The following is a 13901-nucleotide window of genomic DNA, read 5'->3' on the forward strand; positions in this document are numbered from 1 at the left end:
TTTTTTTCCTTTTTCTAGTCTCTACCCCCCCCCATTTCTTTCTTTCTTTCACTCTATTTTTTCTTTCATTTCTACTTCTCTCTGACTTCTTTATCCTCTCTCTCCCTTTTTTGCTTCAGTTACTGCCTCACATACTTCCTCAGCGCGCCTGCGTTCAAAGTACGCAGACACTTTCTAAACAAGATGGCGTCTCGGGGACAGGGCGGGCGTTCGGAGTAATCCCCGTCCACTCACGTACAGAATGAGGCGGAGAGCTCAGCAAGAGGGGCGGTCGGGAAGCGGCTAACTGCGGACAGCAACGATGGAAAGAGGCGGGAAGCGGCGTATAAACAGACAGGTAAATATTAGAAAGTGACATTCTGTAGCTGCTGCTATGGGGTGACCGGCGTTACTACCGGAGCGGCGTCTGTTCGAGTTTCACGACACGGAGCACATCATCTGATCGTAACGCTTTATACCGAGTCCTTACCGTAATGCACTAAATCACTAATACGTGGTTTTGTGATGAAAAATAAACTGTCCATATCGAGATTGCTAGGTTTCTCCTGCAAAATGTAATGTCATAATGTTTATGAACGCTTCCTGAAATTATTATTAACACATTTTAATACATTTGCGAAGTAAAAGGTTATTGAGAGAGTTTTCTTTTCATGCCTGGAGCCATCCTTTCCATCTGGTGCTTCACAGCCTGTTTTTCATTGATCTCCTCAGAATCATTTTTCACTGGTGGACCCAAGTTAGTGTTTAAGGTTGACAGAAGTATTAAGAAGAAATGAGACGTTAACACGAAAGGTGCTTCTTTCTCTGCCAACTGCATATTGTTAAAGAAAGATATTGCGTGTGTATGTGTATTGCGGTATATGTGTGTGTATATAATACACATATACAATACACATATACACGTATGTGTGTATATAAACACACTTACACACACCATAGAAACATTTATATTGTTGTAGATACTCTTACGTATGCTTCCTAAAGAGCGTTTGTCACAATGGCCTACCTTCCTCCAGATATGAGTATTTAGTGTGGACTTCTGTATCCCAGTTACGCCAGACTTAGTTAGTAGAGCCCCAGATATCTTTCTGTTCACGTCATGAAACCTGTAGGTGTTTTGGAATATGTGAATGTCCCTGTCACCATAGTTAAGAAGATATCAGAGTTTCTATGTATTTTAAATAGGTTTGTTTCTTGGACAAAGTAGAATGCATACAGCACTAAGTGACGAGAGATGGTAGCAGTAGCGTACCTAAAGGAGGGCGGGGGTGGCGGTCCGCCCTGGGTGCCATTCATCAGGAAGGTGCCCGGTGGCACAACGGCAGCCTAACGCACACCCGTTAGAGGGAGCAGAGTTGGCACAGGCAGGCAGGCAGGCTGTTTTAGGGGCAGAGGGATACCATGCCAATGTCTGGCTTAGTGTATAGTGATGGGAATTACGCTTCACCACCATCAATGTCTGGCTCAGTATATAGTGATGGGAGGTATGCTGTACCATCTGTATCTCGTTATTTATTTAAACTTTATTTATAAGTTCATCATTTATTTTTTTGGGTTTCCAGTTTTTCCCAGCTAACATACAGTTTACAAATGTGTGAAATACTCTTGCCAAAAGTAATTTTTGGATCCGCCCCGAGTACCAAATACTCTAGACTGCTGTAGGCTCTAGGTCAGAGGCTCCCAAATTTATTTGGCTTACCACCCCCTTTTCAGACAAAAAAATTACCCATCAACCCCCTGGAAATCTACTTCCAGATTCTCGTTCCAGCGCCCCCAGGGGCAGTATTGCCCCCTTTTGAGAAGCACTGGGTAATACTTATAACTTGCATTTTGTGTGTTTATTACGAAAATAAAGTAATCACTAGGACTGTTACACAACAGATGAAATGTATGAACAGTTTTTCAAAATTATTTTTTTGTCTTCCATCCCCCCCTTATTTTTATTCAACGCCCTCCAATTGCAATACAACCACCACCCTTGGATTGTTCCAGCAGCCCCCAGGGGGCAGTAAGGCCCACTTTGGGAAGCACTGCTCTAGGTTCATGAGTCGATATTCCCTTTTTTAATATCAGGATGGAGTGATTACCTTCTGTGACAGTCTCTAGAATAATCTATAGATCTCACGTACCCGCTATATAATATGAGAATTCCAGAGACCCTCTAGGCTAGGGGTTATGCCTCTAGTGGTAGATTAAAATGCATGTTACGCATCATGTAAATTTTCATTTCAGTTTCTTAAAGTAGACATTATTTATCTTCTATTTTTTTTTCCAGTTTTTAATATGCAATTGTGTATTGATATATTTAATCTTTTGTGTAGCCAGAAGGTCAAGATAATACCAAAACTGTGCCGCCGAAATCCCCAAAACAGAAGTCCCCGTATGTGAAAAAAATGCTCATTCCTCCTGAAATTTCTGCTATTTTAAAGGAGCCTGAAGATTTATCACAGGATTACAACGAAGAGGATTATTTTGGTGAGTATCCACCATTAACATGCATTGTATGCAAGCACATTACTTTCACGCATCTCCCTGCATGCGATATGCTCGCATCCAGTCAGCTCCGGTGTTGGCTCAGTACGCATACCTCTTTAATTGCCTACTATTGTGTGTTTTGCATGATCATTATTTTAGGAGAAAACTTGGTGACCCTGGCTACAGATTTGAAGTATTTTAAAATACAGATTTTGTTATTTGGATTTACCTATAGTATAAGCATTGCCTTTTGCTGTCTTTCCAGACCCTCCTTTCCATAGCACAGCTGTGTATGCCGAGGGGGAGGAACCATTGGAAAAAGAAGTGTCTAAAGAAAAATCCCTCAAGCAACAGCTACTGATTACCTCCTGGACCCAACAGAAAAGGTCCCGTCAGATGCCTAGCACTTGCATTACATTTTCTTAATAAAGCTTCAGCAGATTCGCTAGCGCTGTTACAAAAGGGAAGAATACAAAATGACCAAAAACGGTAAAACTGACAGTATGCCAAACTGACAACAAGGATCATTTTGAAGACATGCTGGTTCAGAAGTATAGGGTGACACTGTGCAGAGCCAGCCCATCAATTCTGAGGTCTATTTATTAACCCCTTTGTGAACATACAGTTAACAACAGTCATGGGGTTGCTATAGTGCTTCGAAACTGAGTCATTCAACAACACTAAAAAAAAAAACCAGTATGATCACGAAGGTATAGCAGCTACATAATCTGTTGGTGCTATAGAAATAAATTACATTTATTATTCCACAAATTTATATTTGAATGGAAAACTTACAATGTGATTGTTCTCTTGCATTTTGCAGATGTATTTTTATCTAAAATGCAGAATGGTGGATGCAAAAATGTTGCAAGTATGAGCAATTTTATACTTACTTTTTTTGTTTTGTTACTTTTCAGTAAAATTGTTGCTACCCCTAGAAGTGAATCCGGGAAAGTTGTAAGAAATCGAACAGTACAGGACAAGATCATACAGAAAACTCCAAAGGTGTGCTTTAAAACAAATACTTTTGCTTCTTACAATTTTGGAAGACAATAGTTTTGAAATATCAATACCCTGTTTGCACTTATTGCCCTTGCAAAAACCTTTTTTTTGGGGGGGGGTTGGTTTTCTAAACTCCTGACAAGTTGCAATCTATTTAGCAGCTTGTATTTTTTATTTGCTTTTGTAGATGAGTAAAAGATTTTTCAAAATAAAGTCACTATTTTTTTCTTTAAATTTTTCACCATATTTAATTTTTTATAATGCATTATATGATATAATAAAAAAACAAACTGCATTAACTAAATAATGCATACAGTATAATGAAAACACGGACTCTGATATGAACATTGAAACTATGCCCTGATCTTTTTAATGTATTTATTTTTTTGCTGCACACAGATGTATGGATGGAGAGTAATTTTTTTTTTATTTCATAAGATTTTGCTGCTTATGGGTTAATCAGCAAGATGTGTTTCATCATTAAGTGTAAAGGATTCAGTAGCAAGTATTTTTTATTTTCAAACACCTTTGTTGTCATAGCTATATTTGTCTAACATGTCAGTTCTCTCTGTTTAGGCAACAAAGAAAGCAGAATCTCAGGTGCCAGATGCTGAGCTGCCTCATGCTGTTGAATCTCCCAACAGTGCGTCTGCAGAAGCAACTCGCCCACCACCGATCTCCCCTAAAGAGAACCGACAAGGAAAACACACAAATAAAAGCTTGGTAATCTTCTCTTTTTCAAATAACCGTAATAGATCCAGAAACTTACCAGTCTGATTTACTTGGACCTTATGAACGCTTTGCTGTTCCTACGTATGGAATGTTTGTGATCTCTTAAACATATGGTGTCCCTTGAACTGCCCCCCTGGATGCCACTACGTAGCTTTTTTTCCCCGTTATTGTCAATTTCCAAATTGGCCACATGCAAGATCAGACGGAGTTCTTTGAATGCTTGAAACATTGCTGCTACAATACTGCCAAATCCTAGATGCAGTTTCATGTATCTTGCTTGATAAACTCTGGACCCATCTATATTCTGATTCTCCTTGTACTGATCTGTGCTATTCTATTGTAGGTAATCAAACAAAAGTGCTGTACCTCCTGTGGCTCATAACTCCTCTTAAACTTTTTCTGCTATCCCCACGTGCAACAGTATTTATAACTGGAACCTTGCCTTTAAAGTAGGGCTGCAACTAACGATTATTTTAATAATCGATTAGTTGGCCGATTATTTTTTCGATTAATCGATTAATCGGATAAAAAAAATGAATAAATTTTTCATTTATTTAAAATAATTTACTAAACAAATGATGTTAAATACAAACAGCAGAATAAAAAAACTTTGATAATACATTTCTTGTCTTTATTTCCCAACCAGCCCCCCAATATATGCACATTTGAGCCCAGGCTTGCTACGCTGCCTACCAGACATGCCATGCTGCCCCCCCACATATGCCACGCTGCCTCCCACATCTGCCACTCCACGCTGCCTCCCACATCTGCCACTCCACGCTGCCTCCCACATCTGCCACTCCACGCTGCCTCCCACATATGCCACTCCACGCTGCCTCCCACATATGCCACTCCACGCTGCCTCCCACATCTGCCACGCCACGCTGCCTCCCACATCTGCCACTCCACTCTACCCCCCACATGCCACTGTGCCTGATACGCCTTATACCCCCTGAAACACCACTCCATCCTCCCCAGACATGCCACCCTGCCCTCCCCACATATGCCACGCCATGCTGCCTCCCACATCTGCCACTCCACAATGCCTCCCACATATGCCACGCTGCCTCCCACATATGCCACTCCACGCTGCCTCCCACATATGCCACTCCACGCTGCCTCCCACATCTGCCACTGTGCCTGATACGCCTTATATCCCCTGATACCCCACTCCATCCTCCCCAGACATGCCACCCTGCCTCCCAGACATGCCACTTCTCTACCCCCAGATATGCCTTATACACCCTGATACACCACTCCGTCCTCCCCAGACATGCCACACTGCCCTCCCCACATATGCCACTTCACTGCCCCCAGGATTTAGATTCCCCTAAACTCCCCATTAACCATAACTGCCCCTAAATTAACCCTTAACACCCCCTTAACCACAGCATCCCCTAAATTAACCCTAAAGACCCCATCAACCACAGCATCCCCTAAATTAACCCTAAAGACCCCATCAACCACAGCATCCCCTAAATTAACCCTAAACACACCATTAACCACAACTGCCTCAAATTAACCCCAAACACCCCATTAACCACAGCTGCTCCTAAATTAACCCTAAACACCCTATTAACATAACTGCCCCTAAATTAACCCTAAACACCCAATTAACCATAACTGCCCCTAAATTAACCCTAAACACCCCACTAACCATAACTGCCCCTAAATTAACCCCCACCTCCCCTAACTTTCAGTAGCCCAAATATATATATATATATATATATATATATATATATACACATATACTTACAGTTAGATGAGTGTCACAGCCATGTGGTTCTGGCCTGGAGAAGGAAGGGGCGGGGCCAGTTGTCACAGTGATTACAGGGAGGGGGAGTAAGTAGGAGCTGCTGCTGTGAGACGGTGAGTCAGACTAAACGGATTATATAATGAGGGGGATTTTTCAGAGCGTTTGCTCTGAAAAAACCCTCATTTTATAATCGATAATAATCGATTCAACTAATCGATAATGAAATTCGTTGCCAACGAATTTCATTATCGATTATTATCGATTTTATCGATTCGTTGTTGCAGCCCTACTTTAAAGCAAATTTTGCAATCTTAACTATAACTTTACTTCCAAAGCCAGAGTTCCTACCGGTTACAAAAAAAACCCCACGTGCACACAATGTTGTAGATTAAAAACTGCATGATTTAACCATTTTGCATATTATTATGCGGAAGGCGCTGCTTAAATATATCCTTCGTTTACAGATATCACGAAAAGCACTATCCAAGGTGAAAGAATGTGCACCTACGTCAGGCAAAATGCCAAAGAAAGCAGCACTCGCATCTCGGGCAACTCCTAAAGCCAAAACTAAAAGACGAAAATCAATTCAACCTCAGGTACATTTCCTACATTATAAATCAATCAGAAAATTAAGTACAAGAGTAAAAAATGTGTTAATTACCTGTCAAGGAACTGTACAACCCAATGACTAGGTTATATGCAATATCTTATAAGTAAGTTTAAGGTATTGTTATGCGCACTCACAGGCCTTAGAGCAATAAGACTGCTTGTGATGTAATTACTTTAGGGAAAAGATGCTAAGGTACTATTTCTGTGGTTTTTTCACAAATAAAACCTTGTAGCAGGTAAGACATATTTGTTTTGTTTTTTTCTAAGTTTCAATACATGTAGCTTTAGTTGTGAACAGCATTGTTGTTCCTGTCGTGACAGCACTAATATACTCAGCACTAATATAGCGCTTTATTAAATGTTCTGGCGTTAGCAGACATCACACACACCACGGTCTCCCGTGCAGGAACCCAAGCCTTCTCGTGTCACTAATTCTGAAGACGATGTAGTTGAAGAAGAAATGAATGCGTCGTGTGTTCCTCCTAAAAGCAGCAGGCGTAGAAGAAAATCAAGTAACCTTGTGGTAAGGATGTGTGTAAGATTTAAAGTCTTAGTTCTGCCTGTTTTCCTAAAGAATTTGTGAAAGTACAATGCTTATGATGAATGCTCGTATCTCGAGGTTAAATGTACTGGTGGACAGGCTTCAACTGGTTAATATTAAAGCTTATGGAAGTTAAAATAAACTGTCAATAATCCATGGCAGCAAGGGATGGCATCTGCATCTTTTCAGTTAGATCTTTCATTGAATAGCCAGGAAACTGTATTTTCAACTTTAAGGAAATTATTAAGTAATCTTTACATTGAAAGGACGTTTCGATAGTAGTTACCCTTAAATGTTTGAGTACAAATTACCTGAACAAAATGTATAATTTGTACTGAATATATTTTAAAAATTTTTTTTTCCAAATAAGTAAACTGACTGTATGTTTATTGACAAGGAAATATGCGCTTTCAGTAATCTTCATTCCGTTGCTAATATTACACAACCTACATCAAACATCATCCTGCCTAGGTTACCTAGTGCCTGACCATGGCTGGAAATAAATTTGAGGCAGCTAAGCATATAAACTTCAATGTCGACATTCCGATATATTCCCATAAATCAACAGTAATAGGATAATATATTCTTTACTTCTAGGCATCAAAAAAAAAGCAATCTCTAGCGAAAGAACGTTTAGATCCTCATACACCTGGCTCTGAAAACAGTGAGTCCGAAGATCAAGTCCCTTCTAAAGAACCTCATAGAAGACCATCAAATAAAGATGTGGTACGTCTTTGTACGTCATTTGTATTCAAATTCCATCATTATTAGGTGGTCCTGGTTTTCAAAAATTTGTGTTTGACATGTGCTTACTATTTGTTTGCACAGAGTATCTACCAAAATAAATATCTACACCAATGAATACATTGCAAACTCTACATGTTTCATTGGGCGTTCATCTGAACCTCCTCCGTCCTGCTTCTTGCATCAGTGATTTAAAGAAAAATGTAAAAAGAGTTTAGCAGCCTGAAGAGATCAGGTGCATGATGATGAATATCGTGCAGACCTTCCCCGGCTGTCAGAGATCAGAGATCAGAGTGACAGTCGGGACGGTCGAGTGTTAAATGGGGGGGCATAAGGCATTTCTGTAAGCAGAGTGCTCTATGAAATGCCTTTTAACGCCACTCTGCCTCCAGAAATGCCTTTTAACCCTCTATACGCCACTCTGCCTCCTGAAATGCCTTATACCTCCCTATATGCCACTCTGCCCCATAATATGCCTTTTAACCCCCTAAATGCCAGAGTGGCATATAGGGGTATAAGGCATTTCTGGAGGCAGAGTGGCACAAAGGGGCTCAAAAGGCATATCATGGGGCACAGTTGCATATAGAGGGTTAAAAGGCATATCATGGGGCACAGTGGCATTTAAAGGGTTAAAAGGCATATCATAGGGCACAGTGGCATATAGGGGGTATAAGGCATTTCTGGGGCAGGTTGGAAAATAAAAGGAAATAAAAACAAAATATTTTTCTCAATCGTAGATTTTTTTTTTTTTTTAAATAGTTTACATGAATTAACATTTAATGGTAAAACTTGTTTCCTATAGGGTCGTGTTATATTCAGGTTTTTTCTTTTTTTCCTAAATTAATATTCAGGTTTTGGGGGGTCGTCTTATAATCGGGCAAATACGGTATTTGTTTGTCACATTGGTTCCTGTGTACTTTGTGATAACCGTTTGCATCTAATCATTTCTCTGGCCTGATATGGTGTTAAATACATGTATAATTATTTCTACGGTTTCAGACATCGAACAATGCAGAATCCCAGGGGAGTGAGGATGAAGCCTCACTCAGCGTGTCTGATAATTCCGCAGGCCTGTCCCAGACCCTACCTAACAAAAATAAAAGGAAACCTAATGGCCATCAGGTAAACGTAATTTCTTCTGTCTATTAAAAGCAAATCCATCTGAATTGATCATAATCACTGGTGAGTCTAGACTACAAATGTATCTAACGAGTGTGTCTAGTAGACATAATAAAAGTGTCTACAGAAATGGGACTGATGTATTACTGAAGGAAACAACTTGGTGGAATCTCAATGTTTAATAAAGCCTGCTCCATTCCACTTGTACTTGAATGTTCTTTTCTTTTTGAACTTTAATCCAGCATAATATATATATGTCGGCTTCTTGTCCAGCTTCGTATTTACTGATCATACACCACTAAGAAATCCATGTATGAAGTGGCTATAGAGGCAAATGAGGTGATCGTTGTTGATCTGATTTGCATATGCATACCCAGAATCCCTTGCACTGCAAGATTTCTGTGGGGAAAAACAAGTCTCCAGGCCTGGTGGATGTAAATTAGTGTTTTAGTGCAATACCTCCGTTATTTTCTTTTCAGTGAAGGGGATTTTCATCACTTTTTGTCCCCCCCAATAATGTATTTTGAGTCTGATCACACAGACTTGTGGGGAAACACGGGAAGGTAGAAACTAATTGCTTCTTTCATTTTAACAGGAGACTCCCAAAAAAGGGCAGGACAAATCCCCAGAAAGAAAAAGGAAAAAGTTAAACATAAATGATTTACATACAACAGGTACACAAATTCATCGTATCGCCAATATATTTCACTTTACCCAACAGCCACAGAGTGCAGAGCAATGTGATACTCTAATTTCTGAAACAGTTTGTTTGAGCAGAGACGGGTAAAACTCACTAAATCCCAGTGTTAGCTCAGTACCACCAATTAAAGGACTGGGGATACGGGGTAGTGTTGTCATTCTCCAAACATTAATGGCACCTGTCAGTTGATGCAAGTTCTGTCCCCATATTGAAGCTTTTTAAATACAACTAAGGAAAGTTACTTTTGATCACTGTGGAGAGAGGGCTACACTTTAACATTAGCATTAGACCCACTTTCTATACACGGCCCCATCTGTTTTCTGTCTGTTATTCTTTCCAACGTCATAACTCTTGCTTATTTCTAGTAGCCAACAAAGCTGTGTCCAAGAAGGTTTGGAGTTCAACAGAGGTGCCCAGATCGTCCAGAGACATGAATGAGCTGGATGTTGTGCTGTTTGAGTGTGAGAAAGTTTATGAAGAGTACAGGTGTGTTAAGTACCACATTTGATACTTGGTGTTAGATGATAAATGGTGACTTTGATATCCTGTTCCTTGCAGTAAAGTTTTGCGAAGGGCTGGTGTACCCAGTCCTGAGAATTAATAGTTTTTTCTCTTTCTAGAGAAACTGTTGATTCAAATGCCGATATGAAAGCAATTGATCTTTTCTTCGCTTGTTATAAAGAACAGCTCACAACATCCGTAAGTGTCATAATTAAGGCTGGTGTTGGCACCTTTAACTTAATTTAATTTCCCTGACACAAATTGTGAGTTTACTGCTCATTTAAAAATATTAAAGTGCAGTTTACTATCTCATTCCTTACGCAGATAGAAGATGTTCAGAAGATGAAAAACATTAAGAAGAAAAATGCAAAGGTCAGCAATAAGCTAAGTATTGGTGATGTCATTTAAGGGGCACTTGGTTGCCCCTGCCCTTTATGAACACACAAGTATGCATGCGTTCATTGTGTCGCATTGGAAGTTTGCAAAGAGTTGTCTTAGTCATATGCGGTTTTGTATCTTTCATATTCAATATAATATGCTATAGATGCAACTGGAAATTGGAAGGAAAAAGAAAAGACTGATTGAAGTCAAAGGTGAAGTGATAGAGTAAGTTACCGTGCATTTTTATTTTATTTAACATTAATGCACTTTTTTTCTAGTATTATTATTATTGTTTATATAGTACCATCAGATTCTGCAGCGCTGTACAAAGGGTAGACAGGACATAACAGTTAGTACATAACATAACAAGATGACTTACAGAAACAGGTGAGGAGGTCCCTGCTCAAATGAGCTTACAATGTAGAGATTGCACTTTAAATAGTTCTGCTACTTTTCCTTCACCATGCTGATTGTTCTCTTACCTGTAAACGGTTCTCTGTTGCTGCTGGGAATGGTAGTGGGTGAAATGGCTGTCCTGGCTAAACAAGAGCATCAGTAGAGCGTTGAAGTCATATGTGTGCTCTTAGCGGCAACGCGCTAGTCCAAAGTTCCTTGTTAGCGCCAGTGATTGTTTTCTTATGAATAGTTAGACGAGGTCTCCGCTAGGATGCATTTCTTGGCAGCGGAGTCTTACCAAAGTATTCCAAAACTTGATAGTATGTGTTGCAATACCATAAATGTATGTTATAGCACTATACAGCTGAAAACACCCGCATGGGAGTAACTTCCATCTTGGTAACTGGGTTCTACGGAGCGATTTGAATGTTTTTTGTTTTTTTTTATTCAAGGAATGAGTCGAAGCTGAAGCAGCTCCAAAAGACCTACAAAGAGCTTCAGGAGAAACAATCTGCACTGAAAAAAGCAAAAGAGTTTCTCTCTGGTCTCGGAGAGCTGCGGAAAGACTACCTGAAGTTCAGAGAAGAAAACCCAGAAGCTAAAGAAACTGTAAGAGCGTTATCGTTGGAAATGTATGTGTTCTACGTAGTAATACTGTATTGGCTCGAATATAGGCCGCACTTTTTCCCCCCACTTTAAGTCTTTAAAGTGGGGGTGCGGCCTATATTCGGGGTCTAGCGCTCGACGCCCGGGACATGCAGTCCCGGGCGCCGGGCAGGCAGGCAGCGGGGTTAGGATACAGATCCCCCGCAGCGGTGCAGGGGACCTGCATCCTACTCCCCGATACGCTTAGACAGCCTCCCCTGCCAGCACTTCCCACGGGGGGGGTGCCGGCACGGGAGGTTGTCTAAGTGGGCAGAGGTTTTACCTCTGCCCACCCCCGACTTACCGGAGAAGAATCCCAGGTGTCTTGCGGGGCCGGCAGGGGACATCTACGCAATACGCGTATACAACTTCCGGTGTCGGCACATCCAGTGCCTTTTTCTTTAAAAAAGCACCAAACTTTTAGGGTGCGGCCTATATACGGGGGCGGCCTATATCTGAGCCAATACGGTATATACATGTATAACAATCAGAGTAACTACTGGAAAGGTTTAGCTTTCTGCATTCATGTTCTGTGACATACAGCCCAAAAAACTTTTGATCATTAACATGCAATCCTAGACGTGACTTATATACAGTGAATGTGTCAGAATAAAAATCAATATGTATTTAGCATAAAATGATTTATACAAACTTAATAGTGGACAGAGTCACATTAATTAAGTAGTGATAAGAATTTTATGTTTTGCGAGGGGGAGCTAAAAGCAGATGGTGAGATCATGTTTGGACACAACATCTACAAATGTTTCCTCCCCAGTGGTCCTTTCTGCACTGACCACTATCAGGTAGCCAATTGTAAACACAGAGTTCAGCGCTGTCCAATGATTGGACATTTCATTAAGCCCGCCCAGTGTGACCGACAGTTCCGTTGGTGACGAGGCTAATATATACACAAAAACCCCAAGTGCTTTGAATAATCATCTTAATACTAAAAATTCCAGCAGAAAAACGGGGTTTTAAATTTTAACCCCTTAATGACAAAGCCCGTACATGTACGGACTCAAAATGCATTGTTTTCAATGGGTTTAGGGACCGCCCATTGTCCTTAAGGGGTTAAGGATTTAATAAATAGAGTTTGAGTGTGTATGGCGGGTTATAAAATGTGTAAGTAAATTCAGACCCCTTGAAATATATCTAAGTAACATAACCTTGCAGATGGCAGCTACTCGTTGTTTGTCACTGAAACTGTGGAAGGCTTTACTGATGAACCTGAAGGCTGGTGCACAGAATAGGGGACGGCACTTGGACTAAATCTGAGTATTTTGCTCTCTTACCTGATCAATCTTAGCAGAAAGGTTTGAGGCAAACAAGAATGCCTCTGTGTAGTGTACCTTAAATGCGGAAGAGTTTTATTAAATATTGCTTTGTTTAGAGGGAGGTTACACTCATAGGGGCCACAAGGATCTCCATCACTTGTGGTGTTTGATGGATTATCACCAGTGGCTTGCTGGGAATCTTCCTGTGCCAAAAAGCTGGAGCAGGGCTACCTACCTGTGGTCCAACTTGACTGATGTCCATACATTTTCAACCTCATTTATACTGTTGTGACGCTTAACCCATCCAGTACTGGAATATGCAGCGCAGCATAATTGTGTTCATTGCATATCTGCACAAAACAAATCTAAGGAATTGTTATGGTGGCTGGTGAAACATTTACATTATAGTGTTAAAGCATACATTTGTATCAAAAATAGTCCATTTATAAGTGTAGATTTTTTTTATGATGCAATATCTGTAGAATATCTGATTTTCAGAATGAGTTCTGCAGTAGTCTGTGTGTTCTGGATTTAAACCGGTTACCGCCATGGTGTGTTTGTTAGAGGGTATTGTTTGCATGAGACTAATTTTAGTTTGTTTTTCAGTACGGGATGTCAAGCCTGCCTGCTCTTCTGCTACAATCGCAAACCATCATGAATGCAGAGAAACATCTCCATGATATTAACGCTACGCTGGAGAGTTTTATTGCAGGGGAGAAAGATGTGTGTTAAATTTATATCACACTTTTTATATAAATGTAACATAGTACATATCGCTTATGTACTGTATCACGTGTTTGGTCTAATTTGCTACAAGCCATCGGATACAGGAGCCACTTTCTCACTATATGGATGCAGTTTTGTCACGAAGGCTCTCTGTATTTGGGCACTAAAAAGACTTTTAGAAGGAATATCCCAAATAGTCTGATGGGTTGCGTGTGCAGCAGCTCCTTCCTCGGGATCAGTAACTATTTGTCCAGCTGCAAATAAATCGAGGAAATGCAGGTTCACCAACACCTAAAGATT

At 40.4% G+C, this 13901-nt stretch overlaps 1 protein-coding gene across 4 annotated transcripts; it reads left to right on the forward strand.

Moving 5' to 3' along the window:
* The first annotated feature begins 232 nt into the window (after positions 1 to 232).
* On the forward strand, positions 233 to 13745 carry CENPU (centromere protein U). Of its 4 annotated transcripts, none has more exons than XM_053459344.1 (16): positions 233 to 337; positions 2322 to 2475; positions 2741 to 2861; positions 3393 to 3480; positions 4054 to 4200; positions 6430 to 6561; positions 6948 to 7097; positions 7713 to 7841; positions 8859 to 8981; positions 9574 to 9652; positions 10044 to 10164; positions 10299 to 10377; positions 10504 to 10551; positions 10724 to 10785; positions 11409 to 11565; positions 13482 to 13745. In XM_053459344.1, exons 1-16 carry the CDS (start codon positions 302 to 304, stop codon positions 13605 to 13607), a joined length of 1752 nt encoding a protein of 583 aa, XP_053315319.1. In that variant the 5' UTR covers positions 233 to 301; the 3' UTR covers positions 13608 to 13745. The 4 variants fall into 4 exon arrangements, with proteins under 4 accessions (XP_053315319.1, XP_053315337.1, XP_053315329.1 ...); XM_053459362.1 differs by having other exon boundaries at positions 10047 to 10164; XM_053459354.1 differs by having other exon boundaries at positions 6951 to 7097.
* Positions 13746 to 13901: the final 156 nt, after the last annotated feature.

Source organism: Spea bombifrons, chromosome 1 (genome assembly GCF_027358695.1).
Source record: "Spea bombifrons isolate aSpeBom1 chromosome 1, aSpeBom1.2.pri, whole genome shotgun sequence".
Lineage (NCBI taxonomy): Eukaryota > Metazoa > Chordata > Amphibia > Anura > Pelobatidae > Spea > Spea bombifrons.